Source organism: Salmo salar, chromosome ssa18 (genome assembly GCF_905237065.1).
Source record: "Salmo salar chromosome ssa18, Ssal_v3.1, whole genome shotgun sequence".
NCBI lineage: Eukaryota > Metazoa > Chordata > Actinopteri > Salmoniformes > Salmonidae > Salmo > Salmo salar.
Window position 1 is genome coordinate 83,304,196 of NC_059459.1, and position 18,380 is coordinate 83,322,575.

Sequence of the window (18,380 nt, forward strand, 5' to 3'; positions counted from 1 at the left end):
CTATCTATCTATGCAAATGTAACACACTTCTCCACATTCTTATATCAAACCACAAACTCTCAACTCATCTCAGGTCTCTATTCTCGTTCCATCCTACTTTCTTCCAATAATGAGGAAGGAACCAGTGAGGCAATGTAGCTAACCATAAGCAGAAGTTTGTCAAAAAATAAACACGGCTTTAACTGCTACCCTTTTTTTTCCTGCAGTCTTTGTACATTCTGTAGAATTCTTCTCTCTCTATTTCTCTGTGTGTCGGTAAAGAGACGTGAACTAATCGATCTGTCGTCATATAGGAGGTAGAGCAGTCAGAAGACTGTAGTTCAGAGATCATCGTCAGGACAGAATGGAACACACCTTGCTCTGTGTGTTACTCTGTAAGTACTGAGTGAGTGTGTTTGTGTATGAACACTAATTACCTGATGTAAATTTAGACAGTTTCATGTTTTAGCTTTTTTAAGGGTGTTTTTATCTCTTATTTAGAAAACATTGCAAATGCTTAGTGAATGCACTGAAATGGGATTGCATAAAATATAGTGTAGGGCTACATATGCAGGATCTTAATTTGATCACACTTTTGTTGCTGAGAATTTTCCTGCACCACAGGAGATGCAGATGGGCTTTGTGATTTACATGAATTAACTGAAAACCCACAATAATAGATTAAATATGGACTTCAGAAATGTTCTGTCATGTCCTGGTTGCTAAAACGCTTATATTTAGCCTAATTTCAGTTTTTGTGAGAAAAGAATCAAGTATAGTGTAGAGAATCATTGGACCATCTAAACCGCTTTGAAAATATATATTCCATAAGCAGAAATGTTGTATTCTCAGCTGTTTGAAGCTGGTGTACCAAACCAAAAGTAAAATATACAAAAACTAAATTCAAAAACAGAAAGTATAGAAAAAATGCACATAGAACAGATCCACCACTTCTAATACTTGCTTTCAATGGGAATGACTGATCTATAACTCACATTTCTATCTTACTTTTGTCGGGTCGCTCAAAAAGTTACATATTGCAGCTTTAACAGTATTGCACTTTTCATGTAGCCTACTTTTGGCCTGCTAATAGCCTAACAACCAATCAAGCAACATTTGACTAGTTTATCAAATCCTGTTTATTTTGCACTGAAAATATAGGTCAAATTAAGATTCTACACCTGTAAGTGATGTGCGAGTGAGTGACCATCCTACATTGATGTTGAATCTCTGTGAGAACCTGGGCTTGTATAGCAGATGGTGTGGTGGTGTGGTGTGCATTTAACCAGGTCACGACTCAGGAACTACAGAGTAGCGCTAACTCAGTGGTTGCTAAATGTGCTGTCAATGACAATGAATGCAAAATGCTATATTTGTTGGATGTGTTCTAGTATCAAGTTGTGATTATTGTAAATGGTTGAGAGTTCCGTCACTACAGTTATAGTAAACTGTACTAAGAGATTATTGAGTGGTGGTTTTTGGTCTCTGTACTTTCTCTGTATCCAGAACGGCAGGTTGATGTTCATTGGGATGAATCTTTTGCTGGAGGCAGAGTTGAGCAATATCCACTAGACGGGCCAGCTGCAATTACTAAATTGTCTACATATCAAAAAAATACATGAAAACAAAAATACGCTTTTTATCCTAATTTAGGGTCTGGCATAAAGTTAGCAGTGTGGTAGAAGTTAGGGTTAAGGTCAGGGTTATGTTTAAAATTAAATTTTATGACTTTGTGTCTGTGCCAGATAGTGACCACACTGCAGAGCTGCCTTCAGTACAAGAGTCATCCTAATACATACAAACCTGCTGCAGAACATGTCAATGGCCATTTCAAGCTGCAGTCTGTAATTCACCCTGCCACTTGTTGTGGTATACGGCTGAGGAATGGTGCTAGAGTAATTCATTCATGTACTTTGTTTGTTTACACTGACATTGTTTAACAAACGTTGTCATAAAATAGCAGTTTATTTTGTGTTATGATGGGATAAGTCAGTGGCACTACCCTTATGGAAAAAACACATGAATTTCACATCTGATCTTATGTTATCACGTGATCTTATGAGAAGTTACTGTGATAAAATTAAAAGTTGATTGGACTTATATAGCGCTTTTGTACTAACTGATTTATTCAAAGCGCTTTACATAGTAGGGGGAAACTCACCTCATCCACCAGCAATGTGTTGCACCCACCTGGGTGATGCAAAGCGACCATTTGTGTGTCAGAACGCTCACCACACATCAGCTATTAGGTGGAGAGGTGAAGAGTGATACAGTGCCTTCAGAAAGTATTCATACCCCTTGACTAATTCTACATTTTGTTGTGTTACAGCCTGAATTCAAAATATATTCAATTATTACTTTTTCTCACACATCTACACACAATACCCATAATGAGAAAGTGAAAACATGTCAGGGATTTCGTCGTCATCCGACGATATGGCGAAATCATCGTCGGAAAAGGAGGACCAATATGCAGCAGAATTATGAATGTTCATCTTGAAGTCTATTAACTCAAAAGTGAACACAAAATAATAAACAACGTACTCACGATCTACTAGACAGTCCTGTTAGGCTCACACACGCTAAACAAGAAACAATCTCCCACCAATGACAAACACAAACACACCCTAATATATGGGACTCTCAATCAAAGGCAAAGAGAAAACACCTGCCTTCAATTGAGAGTCCCAACCCCAATTAACCAACCATAGAAACACACTCACTAGACTCCACATAGAAATACATAAACCATAAACCAAAAACCCGGAAATACTAAATCAAACGCCCTTTTACCAAAACACCACCCCGAACAACATAAAACAAATACCCTCTGCCACATCCTGACCAAACAACAATGACAATTAACCCTTATACTGGCCAGGACGTGACAGTACCCCCCCCCCCCTTAAAGGTGCTAACCCCGGAAGCACCTCAAGAAAAACAAAAACCCCAAACAACAACAAAAATCCCCCTAAACTAAAGGGAGGGAAGGGAGAGTGGCTGCCGTCACCGACGGCACTTGTGCTACACCCCCCCTCCCCAACCCACCTATGCAGGTGGTGGTTCAGGCTCCGGCCTATTGTCCTCCAGAGTGCCGACCCCGATCAGCCTCGGACCGTAGGCAGACTCCCCTTGCTCTGGATCCTGGGCAGACCTCCTCTCCACCCTGTATACAGACTCATTAATTGAACAGTTAATCATTTTAAGTTCTGGATTGTCAGGCTTACTCAGTTCAGGGTTGCTGCTCGACTCCCTTGGTTCTTCGTAATCGGCAGACTCTGGGCCGATGGGCCACTCTGGCGGCTCCGGGCAGTCTGGCCGCTCTGGTGGCTCCGGGCAGTCTGGCCGCTCCGGGCAGACTACTAGATTTTCAAGTAGATTTATATAAAAACTGTAATTTGGCACACCATTCACTGTCTTCTTGGTATCAACTCCATTGGAGATTTGGCCTTGTGTTTTAGGTTATTGTCCTGCTGAAAGATCAATTCATCTCCCAGTGTCTGATGGAAAGCAGACACCCAGGTTTTCCTCTAGGATTTTGTCTGTTTTTTATCCTGAAAACTCCCCAGTCCTTAACGATTGCAAGCATACCCATAACATGATGCAGTCACCACTTGAAAATATGGAAAGTGGTAGTCATTATTAATGTGTTGTATTGGATTTGCCCCAACCATAACACTTTGTATTCTGGACAAAAAGTGTGTTGCTTTGTCACATTTTTTAAAGTATTACTTTAGTGCCTTGTTGCAGACAGGATGCATGTTTTGGAATATTTCTATTCAGTACAGGCTTCCTTATTTTCACCCTGTCAATTAGATTAGGATTGTGGAGTAACTGCAATATTGTTGATCGATCCTCAGTTTCCTCCTATCATAGCCTTTAAACTCTGTGACTGTTTTAAAGTCATCATTGGCCTCAACATAGTGAGGAAGGACACCTGTATCTTTGTAGTGACAGGGTGTATTGATACACCATCCAAAGTGTAATTACTAACTTCACCATGTTCAAATGGATATTCAATGTCTGTTTTTTATTTTATTTTACCCATCTACCGATAGGTGCCCATCTTTGAGAGGCATTGGAAAACATCCCTGGTCTTTGTGGTTGAATTTGTGTTTGAAATTCACTTGTCGACTGAGGGGCCTTAAAGATAATTGTCTGTGTGGGGTACAGAGATGAGGTAGTCATTCAAAGATCATGTTAAAAACTATTTTTGCACAGAGTGAGTCCATGCAACTTATTATGTGACTTGTAAAGCACAATTCACTTCTGAACTTATTTAGGCTTGCCATAACAAAGGGGATGAATACTTATTGACTCAAGAAATGTATGTTTTTCATTTTAATTCATTTGTAAACATTTCGAAAAACATAATTCCACTTTGACATTATGGGGTATTGTGTGTAGGCCAGTGACAAAACATCTCAATGTAATCCATTTGAAATCCAGCCTGTAACAACAACATATGGAAAAAGTCAAGGGGTGTGAATACTTTCTGAAGACAATGTATTATCAAATCAAATGTATTTATATAGCCCTTCTTACATCAGCTGATATCTCAAAGTGCTGTACAGAAACCCAGCCTAAGACCCCAAACATCAAGCAATGCAGGTGTAGAAGCACGGTGGCTAGGAAAAACTCCCTAGAAAGGCCAAAATCTAGGAAGAAACCTAGAAAGGAACCAGGCTATGAGAGGTGGCCAGTCCTCTTCTGGCTGTGCCGGGTGGAGATTATAACAGAACATGGCCAAGATGTTCAAATGTTCATAAATGACCAGCATGGTCAAATAATAACAATCACAGTAGTTTTCGAGGGTGCAACAAGTCAGCACCTCAAGAGTAAATGTCAGTTGGCTTTTCATAGCAGATCATTGAGAGTACCTCTACCGCTCCTGCTGTTTCTAGAGAGTTGAAAACAGCAGGTCTGGGACAGGTAGCACTTCCGGTGAAAAAGGTCAGGGTTCCATAGCCGCAGGCAGAACAGTTGAAACTGGAGCAGCAACACGGCCAGGTGGACTGGGGACAGCAAGGAGTCATCATGTCAGGTAGTCCTGAGGCATGGTCCTAGGGCTCAGGTCCTCCGAGAGAGAGAAAGAAAGAGAGAAAGAGAGAATTAGAGAGAGCATACTTAAATTCACACAGGACACCGAATAAGACAGGAGAAATACTCCAGATATAACAGACTGACCCTAGCACCCCGACACATAAACTACTGCAGCATAAATACTGGAGTCTGAGACAGGAGGGGTCAGGAGACACTGTGGCCCCATCCGATGATACACCCGGACAGGGCCAAACAGGAAGGATATAACCCCCTCCACTTTGCCAAAGCACAGCCCCCACACCACTAGAGGGATATCTTCATCCACCAAGTTACCATCTTGAGACAAGGCCGAGTATAGCCCACAAATATCTCCGCCACGGCACAACCCAAGGGGGGGGGCGCCACCCAGACAGGAAGACCACGTCAGTGACTCAACCCACTCAAGTGACGCACCCCTCCTAGGGATGGCATGGAAGAACACCAATAAGGCAGTGACTCAGCCCCTGTAATAGGGTTAGAGGCAGAGAATCCCAGTGGAGAGAGGGGAACCGGCCAGGCAGAGACAGCAAGGGCGGTTCGTTGCTCCAGAGCCTTTCCGTTCACCTTCACACTCCTGGGCCAGACAACACTCAATCATAGGACCCACTGAAGAGATGAGTCTTCAGTAAAGACTTAAAGGTTGAGACCGTGTCTCACATGGGTAGGCAGACCATTCCATAAAAATGGAGCTCTATAGGAGAAAGCCCTGCCTCCAGCTGGTGGCTTAGAAATTCTAGGGACAATTAGGAGGCCTGCGTCTTGTGACCGTAGTGCACGTGTAGGTATGTACGGCAGGACCAAATAGGAAAGATAAGTAGGAGCAAGCCCATGTAATGCTTTGTAGGTTAGCAGTAAAACCTTGAAATCAGCCCTTGCCTTAACAGGAAGCCAATGTAGGGAGGCTAGCACTGGAGTAATATGATACATTTTTTTGATTCTAGTCAGGATTCTAGCAGCCGTATTTAGCTCTAACTGAAGTTTATTTAGTGCTTTATCCGGGTAGCCGGAAAGTAGAGCATTGCAGTACTCCAACCTAGAAGTAACAAAAGCATGGATTAATTTTTCTGCATCATTTTTGGACAGAACGTTTCTGATTTTTGCAATGTTATGTAGATGGAAAAAAGCTGTCCTTAAAACAGTCTTGATATGTTCTTCAAAAGAGAGATCAGGGTCCAGAGTAACGCCGAGGTCCTTCACAGTTTTATTTTAGACAACTGAAAGACCATCAAGATTAATTGTCAGATTTAACAGAAGATCTCTTTGTTTCTTGGGACCTAGAACAAGCATCTCTGTTTTGTCCGAGTTTAAAAGTAGAAAGTTTGCAGCCATCCACTTCCTTATCCTGTCTGGGCTAGGTGGGACGTCACCGTCCCACTCTATTCAACACCCAGTGGAACCGCGTGGCGCGAAATACAAAACCTCAAAAATGCAATAATTTCAATTTTTCAAACATATGACTATTTTACACCATTTGAAAGATAAGACTCTCGTTAATCTAACCACATTGTCCGATTTCAAAAAGTAATAATCACACAGCCATTTTCCAAGCAAGCATATATGTCACAGAAACCCAAAACACAGCTAAATGAAGCACTAACCTTTGATGATCTTCATCAGATGACACTCCTAGGACATTAGGTTATACAATACATGCATGTTTTGTTCAATCAAGTTCATATTTATATCAAAAAACAGCTTTTTACATTGGCGTGTGATGTTCAGAAAATATATCCCCACCGAAAACTTCCGATGAATTTACTAAATGACTCATTATAAACGTTGACAAAATACATAACAATTATTTTTAAGAATTATAGATACAGAACTCCTTTATGCAATCGCTATGTCAGATTTTAAAATAGCTTTTCGGCGAAAGCACATTTTGCAATATTCTGAGTACATAGCTCAGCCATCAAGGCTAGCTATTTTGACACCCGCCAAGTTCGGGGCTCACTAAACTCAGAATTACTATTAGAAAAATGGTATTACCTTTGCTGATCTTCGTCAGAATGCACTCCCAGGACTGCTACTTCCATAAGAAATTGTATTTTTGTTACAAATAATCCATAGTTATGTCCAAATACCTCCGTTTTGTTCGTGCGTTCAGGTCACTATCCAAAGGGTAACGCGCGAGCACATATCGAGACAAAAAAAATGTCAATGTTCCATTACCGTACTTAGAAGCATGTCAATCGCTGTTTAAAATAATGTTTTATGGTATTTTTCTTGTAAAATAGCGATAAGATTCCAACCGGACAATAGTGTATTCATTCAAAGATGAAAATAAAAAACTGCGTGGTCTCGTGAAGCGCATCTCCAATATCTTAGTCACCAGGCAGACCACTGACAAACTGAGCTACCATACTCTGCCCAGAGACAGGAGACGCCTCAATACGCTTTCTGAACGCTTTAGAGAGCCAATGGAAGCCTTAGAAAGTGCAACGTAACCACACGGATACTGTAGTTTCGATAGAGAACCAAAAGAAGAACTACAAATTCGCAGACAGACCACTTCCTGCTTGGAATTTTCTCAGGTTTTTGCCTGCCATATGAGTTCTGTTATACTCACAGACACCATTCAAACAGTTTTAGAATCTTCAGAGTGTTTTCTATCCAAATCTACTAATAATATGCAAATATTTACTCTGGGCACGCTTTTCATCCGAAATTGAAAATACTGCCCCCTGTACCTTGACAGGTTATGTCTGAAACACAGGCTTCAATGCCAATCAGGAATGAGGTGGACATGATGGAATGGGGCAAGGTTAGGAATTTTGCCATGACACCAGGGCTGTTATCACAACATGTGATAATATTAAACTACACATGTGAACATATTTTAGCACGTGAACACATGATGTCGTGAAATACATGTGACAAAATGGGGATACATTTTAAAGTGATACCATGTAACTACACATGACAAATACACTTTCACATGTAAACATTTCAGCTCAAGATGTGAAAACAGCTATTTCACATGTGAAAATACAATTTTCACGTAAGTCTTTTTTGTAAGGGAAGTAATGAAATGGTGTGGGGGTTATTAGGTAAGTGAAACACTTCACATTCGACATGATCACTAAGTCCTGACATTCAATATGAACCCACCTGGGATTTAACTCACAACCTCTGGATTTGAGGAACGTTGGTCTTTATGCTGCGCTACAAAGTTTGTAGCATTCTAAGAAGTCCCCTACAGATTTATTACCTATAATACATCTCTGCAAAATAATGCCATCTGTACTGCTATTTTAGTTATCAGTTAATATGACTATTCTGTCATCATTGATTTAATTTACTGAATTCAGCAATTTGAGGTTTTCTGTATAATTGTCTAATGTTGGTGGGGCATATTATTCTGTTTTAATGTTACTCCTGAATAATTATGATAAATATAATAGGTTTTATTGAGTGTATTTTAAACAAAGCTGAGATTTACTTTGAAGTCCTAACTGTAGGAACATGGGTGAAATCAGTAATTACTTGTGGAATCGCAGGATGATCAGAATGCCGTGAACCAAAAGGTTGGTTCAAAATCCCAGGTGAGGACATGTTAAATTAATGCAGCATGACAGTATGCTCTTGATGGTGCCCCTGTAGTATACTGTGAGGGCCCTCGGGAAAAGGCCACATTTCATCAGCCTCCTGAGGGTAAAGATTCGCTGTCGTGCCCTCCTCACCATGGTGCCCGAGGGGTTTGATCATTTCAGCTCCTCAGAGATATGTACCCCAAGGAACTTTACATTTTTTACCGTCTCCACGGCGACCGCAATGATGAGGATGGGGCGTGCCCAGGTCCTCGATCCTCCTGAGGTCCGCAATCAGCTCCCTTGTTTTGCTGAAGGTGAGGAGGTGGTTGCTTACCTGGCACCAGACCGTCAGAGTGCTTACCTCCTCCCTGTAGGCTGTCTCATTGTTGTTGGTAATCAATCATACTATTGTCAAGTCGTCAGTGAACTTGATGATGGAGTTAGAACTGTGTAAGGCCATGCAGCCATGGGTATACAGAGAGTACAGAAGGGGACTGAGGACGCACCCTTATGGGGCCCCCATGTTCAAAATCTGTGTTGAGGAGGTAATGTTGCCTACCTTAACCACCTGGGGGCAGCAGGTCAGGAAGTCCTGGACCCAGTTGTATAGGGAGGAGTTCAGTCCCAGGACTGTGAGTTTTCTGGTGAGCTTAGAGGGCACTATGGTATTGAAGGCTGAGCTGTAGTCGATGAACAGCATCCTCACATATGCATTCCTCTTGTCCAGGTGGGTGAGGGCAGTGTGCAGTGAAATGGCGATTACGTCGTCTGTGGATCTGTAGGGGCGGTAGGCGAATTGAAGAGGGTCTAGTGTGTCAGAGAGGGAGGAGGTGATGTAGTCTTTGACAAGCCTCTCGAAGCACTTCATGATGATGGAAGTTAGTGCTATGGGTCAGTAGTCATTCAGTACAGTTACTTTCCCTTTCCTGGTCAAGGGGATAATAATGGATATCCTGAATAATAATTTCAGTATAAATAAACAAACACAATGTAATCATGTTTGTCAAAATGTTCCAAATATGAAAGTTGAAAACATTGTGACTGCGTGACGTTCCGGGGACATCCTAACGACTCATTTCTGTTTGAAGGGCATCACCTGTGAAATGTCATCTGAAAAAAATCCACATGGGAAACTTCATATGAAGGGCGCGTTCGTAAATTCACTCTGGCTATCTACTCCGATTTCAGAGCACTCAACATCTGAGTGTGCCAGAGTGCAGAATAACTGATGAATTTAAGAACGCTCAACACCCGTTGAATATGGCCAGTTTCAGTAAACATCGTCAAAAAAGCTTAAATAAGCAGCACAGTTACAGTCACCAACGCTCTCGATAACATGAAAACAATGTGCCCAACTCTGCTAGGGCAAGTAAAATGGTCAGAGTGAGGTGCTCTCATTTATATCTGGAAGTAGCTAGCAAACTAGCTAACTTTAGCCAGTTAGCTTGGGTGCTTGACTGCAGTTGTGAAGTCAGAACTCTTGAATGAACCCTACTCCTCGGATAGAGCTTCCAGTGTGCGCCCTAAACGCTCCGAGAGCGAAACACTCTGAATTTATGAATGGACAATCTGACACTGCTCTGAATTTACGACCGCCCAGAGCGCACTCTGAGCGCACTCTAGCATTCCAGAGTGAATTTACATACGCACCCGAAATATCATCACATGTGAAATGTTCCAAAACTACATGGTTTTACATGATTTCACATGTGAAAGGTTATGTGATCACATGTGAAAATCCACATGTGAAATATCATCACACATGAAGTGTTCCAAAACATTTCATTTCCCAGTTGTGGGATCATTAGTTTTTTTCCATGATGGGGCAATTAAAAGTGATACTCTTCAAGAATGAATGGATATGATTAATTGAAATGTGCAAACATTAAATTAAAAATCTCAGATTGCACCTTTAACCTCTTACATCTAGACGTTCTGCTAGCGGAACACCTGCTCCAATATCCAATGATAGGCGTGGCGCGAATTACAAATTTCTCAAAAATACAAAAACTTCAATTTTTCAAACATATGACTATTTCACAGCATTTTAAAGACAAGACTCTCCTTTATCTAACCACACTGTCCGATTTCAAAAAGGCTTTACAGCGAAAGCAAAACATTAGATTATGTCAGCAGAGTACCAAGCCAGAAATAATCAGACACCCATTTTTCAAGCTAGCATATAATGTCACAAAAAACAAAACCACAGCTAAATGCAGCACTAACCTTTGATGATCTTCATCAGATGACAACCCTAGGACATTATGTTATACAATGCATGCATGTTTTGTTCAATCAAGTTCATATTTATATCAAAAACCAGCTTTTTACATTAGCATGTGACGTTCAGAACTAGCATACCCCCCGCAAACATCCGGTGAATTTACTAAATTACTCACGATAAACGTTCACAAAAAACATAACAATTATTTTAAGAATTATAGATACAGAACTCCTCTATGCACTCGATATGTCCGATTTTAAAATAGCTTTTCGGTGAAAGCACATTTTGCAATATTCTCAGTAGATAGCCCAGCCATCACGGCTAGCCATTTAGACACCGACCAAGTTTAGCCCTGATCAAACTCCGATTTACTATTACAAAAGTTTCATTACCTTTGTTGTCTTCGTCAGAATGCACTCCTCGTTATATCCGAATAGCGGCGTTTTGTTCGTGCGTTCCAGACACTATCCGAAATGGTAAAGAAGGGTCGAGAGCATGGCGCAATACGTGTCAAAAAAATTCTAAATATTCCATTACCGTACTTCGAAGCATGTCAACCGCTGTTTAAAATCAATTTTTATGCCATTTTTCTCGTAGAAAAGTGATAATATTCCGACCGGGAATCTCCTTTTCGGCAAACAGAGGAAAAAATCACAAAGACGGGGGCGGTCAGGTCACGCGCCTAAGCCCAGAGTACCTTGATCGGCCACTTGAGAAAGGCGATAATGTGTTTCAGCCTGGGGCTGGGATGACGACATTCAGGTTTTTCCCGGGCTCTGAGCGCCTATGGACGACGTAGGAAGTGTCACGTTAGAGCAGAGATCCTTAGTAAAAGATAGAGATGGCAAAGAAGTTCCAGAAATGGTCAGACAGGCCACTTCCTGTAAAGGAATCTCTCAGGTTTTGACCTGCAATTTGAGTTCTGTTATACTCACAGACACCATTCAAACAGTTTTAGAAACTTTAGGGTGTTTTCTATCCATATATAATAAGTATATGCATATTCTAGTTACTGGGTAGGATTAGTAACCAGATTAAATCGGGTACGTTTTTTATCCAGCCGTGAAAATACTGCCCCCTAGCCATAAGAGGTTAAAATAAAGTACAGGTCAGATGTGGTAATCAGTACCATGAATATGGCATGTTGTTATTTATTTCAAGCTAATATTGGTGCAATGTGACTTTCTTTGTTGTAGTGCTGAATACACACTTCAACTCTGGACACTCTAAAGATGATGATGGTAGATATTTGTTCTCTTCATCAAGCCTTCATCTCTTAATGCTTCATCCTATTTCTTTATTTGTGATTTTTAAAGTTGATTTTGGCTGGACATATTTTGAGTTTTTGTGTCTCGAAATAACATTTGTCAGGCAATTGTATCATGCTGGTTTGATTTTGTGCAGGAGTGGCAAAGGCTGTTCTGACCATACACCCCAACAGCTCCCAGATATTCAGTGGAGAGTCTGTCACTCTCAGATGTGTCATACAGGGGGGAGGAGTCACTGACTGGGAGTACACTTGGCGCAAGAATGGTAATTCTGACTCCTCCAGTAAGAAGAATGAACATGAGGTCAGTGCTGCTAAGGTTTCTGACAGTGGTGATTACAGATGTCTGGGGACACATATTGATCAGAAGCAATATTCTAAATGGAGTGATGCAGTCAGACTGACAGTAACAGGTACGTCATCTTATCTCTCATTCACATCTGTGCCTCCATTCTTATAACCACTTGACATTGGGCACCATTTTAAGGATGCTGTTTAGTTGTTGTAAAAACATCTGCTGTGTGTTTCCTCAGCTCTGCCCAAAGCTACACTGACTGCAGTACCAAACCCTGTGTTCCCTGGAGAGACAGTTACTCTGACGTGTTCAGTAGGGTCTGACAGTATCTGGAGCTATCAGTGGTACAAAGACAGGAATGATAATGTAGTGTCCCAGTCTGTCAGACACACTATAACAGGAGACACTCTCACCATCAGTGGATCAACAGTGAATGAGGGTCCCTACTGGTGTCAGGGAAAAAGAGAGTCCAGACCCACTTCTTCATCCATCAGTGACCCTGTCACTATCACTGTCAATGGTGAGTAGTGTCATACAGATAGACACTATTTACATTAAGTCAATCATGGTCTGTGTGTCAGTATTCATAGTTACGATAGAAAAACAAAGACTTGTTTAAGTAAAGAAGTATGGTGATCATACTTTGGAAAGATTTTTGCAATAACTACATTTAATCATGATAGAGCAGATTCTATGTATGAATCAACTAACTTCATTTAATCATGATAGAGCAGATTCTATGTATGAATCAACTAACTACATTTAATCATGATAGAGCAGATTCTATGTATAAATCAACTAACTACATTTAATCATGATAGAGCAGATTCTATGTATGAATCAACTAACTACATTTAATCATGATAGAGCAGATTCTATGTATGAATCAACTAACTACATTTAATCATGATAGAGCAGATTCTATGTATGAATCAACTAACTTCATGTCTTTCTACAGCTCTGCCCAGAGCCTCAGTGAGTGTCTCTCCACAGGGTCTCCTCTACTCTGGAGAGACAGTCAGTCTGCAGTGTGTCATACGAGGCTACACATCCTGGACGTACTACTGGTCCAGAGACAACCAACACCTTCCCAGTCAGACCAGTAAAGGTATCATATTCACCATCCCCATCACTCTGACTGGTCAGACTGGTCAGACTGGTCAGTATAGATGTGAGGGGCTGAGGACAGATCGGCCCCAGAGGTCACTACCCAGTGATGACGTCACCATCAGTGTCACTGGTAAGTTCACTATAGTCAGTATCACTATAACAGTGTCATTTGAAACAGCTACTCATGTATCCAGTTTAGGTAATATGTCTAATCTGTGATGTTTTCACAGCTCTGCCCAAAGCTACACTGACTGTTAAACCCAACCCTGTGTTCCCTGGAGAGACAGTTACTCTGATGTGTTCAGTAGGGTCTGACAGTAGCTGGAACTATCAGTGGTACAAAGACAGGAATGATAATGTTGTATCCCAGTCTGGTTACAGTAACATTAGAGTCTCTCACACCATCAGTAGAGCTGCTGAGTCTGACCAGGGTTGGTACTGGTGTGAAGGGAACAGAGTGTCTAGACCCACATCTTCACAACCAAGTGGTCCTGTCACTCTCACTGTAATAGGTGAGTTACTTTGTTGTGCTTTATTGATGTTGTTGACTATTTATATTGAGTCAATCATGGTCAGAATTCTTAGTTACAGTGAGCTCTAAAATTATTTGGACAGTGAAACATTTTCTGTTGTTCTGTTAAGCAATAACAAACATATTGTTAATTTATTATAGTACAGAGTCATTGTTTATACACCTATTTCTATTGAGAAGAGTCTGTCCTGTACACTGACTCCTAAACTTCATGTTTGAACATAAAGGAAAACATTTATATAGAGGTTTCATCTTTGTATCTGTGCCATTATGGTGTCTGTTACAACACGGGCAGCACATCTACATGTTAATGTTGCATGGTCCATGTTCTACCAACTGAGTTACAGAGGACCACCATGTGGGTAGTGGACACTTCAGGAAAAAGAGTAGAGTATTGAGATGTATAGCCAACAGGGGGCTCCAACCCTCCAAGACCCCAAACATTGACATCAATTTGACCAAAACACTACTACTACTATATACTACTCCACTGAACTGTACCCTTCTCTACTGTACTCTGCTGTACTGTACCATACCCTATTGTACTGTACTTTACTGAACTGTACCCTACTCTACTATACTGTGCTCTACTGAACTGTTCCCTGCTCTATTGTACTGTACTTTACTGAACTGTACCCTACTCTACTGTACTGTGCTCGACTAAACTGTACCCTACTCTATTGTACTGTAAACTAATCTAATGTACTGTACTCTACTGAACTGTACCCTGCTCTATTGTACTGTAATGTACTGTACCCTAATCTTCTGTGCTGTGCTCTACTGAACTGTACCCTGCTCTATTGTATTGGTTATCTTATGCTTGTGTGCGGCTTCTCGGCCATGGAAACCCATATCATGAAGCACCCGACGGACATTTATTGTGCTGAGTTTGCTTCTAAAGGCATTTTGGAATGCAGTAGTTTGTGTTTCAACCGAGGAAAGACCATTTTTACGCGCTCCGCTCTTCAGCACTCGGTGGTCCCGTTCTGTGCGCTTGTGTGGCCTACCACATTCCAGCTGAGCCGTTGTTGCTCCTAGACGTTTCCACTTCACAATAACAGCACTTACAGTTGACCGGGGATGCTCTACCATGGCACAAAATTTGACAAACTGACGTTAGAAAAGTGGCATCCTATGACGGAATCACATTGAAAGTCACTGAGCTCTTCAGTAAGGCCATTCTACTGCCAATGTTTGTCTATAGAGATTGCATGGATGTGTGCTTGATTTTATACACGTCAGCAACGGGTGTGGCTGGAAAAGCCGAATCCACTAATTTGAAAGGGTGTCCACATACTTTTGCATATATAGTTTATATGTCTAAAATAATAGTTACCGTGCTACTTACTGAAGTCAGATCATACTTTGGAAAGATTGTTGCTCTGACTGCATTTGTCTTCATATAACTGTTTCCACAGCTCTGCCCACGGCCTCAGTGAAGATAGTCACTCCACAGGGTCTCCTCTACCCTGGAGAGACAGTCACTCTGCAGTGTGACATATCAGACTACACAGACTGGACGTACCGCTGGTTCAGATACAGTGAAGAGCTTCCCATTCAGACCAGAAAAACCATCACCATCTCTCTCCCTGACCAGGCTGGTCAGTACCAGTGTGTTGGGACGAGGAGAGATCGGCCCCAGAAGTCATATCACAGCTTTTCTCTCCCCATCATTGTCACTGGTGAGTACATATCTTTCCATAATTTATCTAAGGATGAAAAACAATCTTTGCTTGATTAACAATCCGATGTCCGATGTCAGTCCTTACCCGCCCTGCTGATAAGGGTGGGTCGGTTGTACTCATGGATTGGACAGTTGATATAAATGAGTGTCAGAAGTCCTATCTCAGATTTTCTCTCCCCATCATCATCACTGGTGAGCTCACTGTTTGTCTTCATTCTGGTCTTTGTAAATTCAGAGCCAATGAGGGTTAATCTAAATACACATATATACACTGTAAATTCTAACTGAATGGAGTCAACATACCCATATGTAAAATAGACTCTTATCACAATGTTACAGAAACAGCTGAATTAACAAGCTTGAATCCAGGGGCGGGTCGGCAGGTAGCCTAGTTTGAGCGTTGGGCCAGTAACCGACTTGCCTAGTATGGTGGAAATTACAAGATTATGTTATAATAATTGTATTGCATCAAATGGTTGTTTTATGCAACAGAATAAGGGGTTGTTAGAATGCTCATCTGTGTGTGTTCTACTGAGGATGGGCCTCTGGGAGAATACACTGACAGGAGATTTCCGATGTCTTTTGAGTGATAAAACCTAAAGAGACCTCATTCCAGAGCATGAGTTAATGTTTCTGTTCTATATGGTACTGGGGAGAGATGACCCCAGGGCCAGACCCTGGTCTCTACACAATGAGAACTGTTTTTACAGCAGATACTGTCTGCTGTAATTATAAGTATCTGTTACATCTGCTCCTGCCACACCCTCTACTGCTCATCACGTGTCTCCTTGACATGCCGCCACTCCCCCAGTACTCTCTCCCTCTCCCTCTGTGTGTGTGTGATTGTGTGGGCGGAGACAGGGGCTCTCAACGAATCATCTGAGGGTGATTCGTCGACCAGCCATCATTATCGTAGAGCACTCAATCGATTCACTTTATGTGTGTGTGTTGCATTGACCTGCTCCCTTATTAATAAGTGAATAAAGATTTAGTTTAAGTATAACTCTGACTTGTGTAATAAGTTTGTCTCTCCTCATTTGATAGTAAATATATGAACCGCCACGCAAGTTAAATAAAGGTTAAATAAACAATTAGATTTGATCTGTATTCTCAGCTCTGCCCAAAGCTACTCTGACTGTAAAACCCAACCCTGTGTTCCCTGGAGAGACAGTTACTCTGATGTGTTCAGTAGGGTCTGACAGTATTTGGAGCTATGTGGTACAAAGACAGGAATGATAATGTAGTGTCCCAGTCTGTCAGACACACTATAACAGGAGACACCCTCACCATCAGTAGAGCTGCTGAGTCTGACCAGGGTCGGTACTGGTGTGAAGAGAACAGAGTGTCTAGACCCACATCTTCACAACCTAGTAATGCTATTACTCTCACTGTAAAAGGTAAATTACTTGGTTCTGTTCTCTCTTGTTGTCATGCAGATAGACAGACTCTATTGCTGTTGAGTCAATCATGCTTAATTATCAAGCAAGATATTGAACCCTGCCCATGACTCCTTGCTTAATTAAGGGTTATATTTTGTGCCTTCAACTCAGTGGAACAATTTAGAGTTACAGTAAGGTAGACATTTTCGCGTTTTTTTAGAAACCCTAATCGTGGTATTTCAACTGAACATGTAGGCTGCTCACCTGCACATACTCCCGACTTCTTTTAGAAGGAAGACTTATTTTGTACCTCCAGCCAATCACAATCACTCTCTTCTATGAAGGCTGATGCAAAACAGCTCCATGCATTCCATGCTTTTCTTACCTCTTGTTCTGAGCACCTGAGATTTACTATGCAAACTGCCACACGTCAAATCAATTCTGATTTTGTGTGAGGATAATGTTCTATAGACTCGTGTAAAAACTTGACGTTTACAGTCGCGGCCGACTTTATGTAAGCAAACCACTCAATTTCGTCTCCACGTTATATTGGCATCGAACACGTCACCCTTCGTAGGACAGGGGGTGACCGCGACAATGTATTGTTAAAATGAGAGGCTGCCTGGATCTTTAATTTAAAGACGCTTGCTACCTTCGGTCTCAATGTAGATTTTGTTCTGAAGCCATTCTAGTGATTATTGTGATTTTGCTATTCATTGCAAATGTTTGTAGGCCTATGTAGCCACATTGTATCTATTGTCATATGCTTTCCTTTCATGTTTTTTATGTTCTATTTATATCTGTATATTAGCCAATGATATCAAGCCACACCCGGCCAGTATTACAGACACCTGTGTGTGTGTCCTTTGACACTATATAAACTAGTGAACCACAGTGTTTATCATTATACCCTGATGAAGACAGCTTGTCTGTCGAAACGTTGGTTATTAGGCTCTCCTTTTCTTTTTCAACTGTTCTACTTCGCTAGCCAGCACCTCGTCTAAACAGGTGTGCGTTTCTTTCACCTCCAAGTCAATAATGTAGATATTTTCTGTGTCTGTAGACTATTCTGCTTCACATCAAGAGGACATATCTTGCAGCAGAGCAGATCTATGTTTTCCAGATGCATCACACACTTTTCTTCATTCCAACAGATAGGCATCCAACAGCTACGCTGAGTTCTGACAAAGAGAATATATTCACAGGAGACAGAATGACACTGAGCTGTAATGTAGAGTCTCCTGGATGGACGTTTTACTGGTACAGACACAGACCAGACTCTACACTAGTAACCA

At 41.3% G+C, this 18,380-nt stretch overlaps 1 protein-coding gene across 2 annotated transcripts in view; it reads left to right on the plus strand.

The window, feature by feature from the left end:
- The first annotated feature begins 159 nt into the window (after positions 1 to 159).
- Positions 160 to 18,380, plus strand: part of LOC106578034 (basement membrane-specific heparan sulfate proteoglycan core protein) — a 74,150-nt gene continuing 55,929 nt past the window's right edge. The window contains exons 1-5 of one of the 2 annotated variants that reach the window (XM_045701737.1): positions 160 to 374; positions 12,015 to 12,059; positions 12,223 to 12,498; positions 12,619 to 12,900; positions 13,339 to 13,620. In XM_045701737.1, coding sequence (XP_045557693.1) covers positions 344 to 374; positions 12,015 to 12,059; positions 12,223 to 12,498; positions 12,619 to 12,900; positions 13,339 to 13,620 — 916 coding nt within the window. In that variant the 5' untranslated portion in view covers positions 160 to 343. The remainder of the gene's footprint in view (positions 375 to 12,014; positions 12,060 to 12,222; positions 12,499 to 12,618; positions 12,901 to 13,338; positions 13,621 to 18,380) is intronic. The other variant, XM_045701738.1, reaches the window with a different exon arrangement.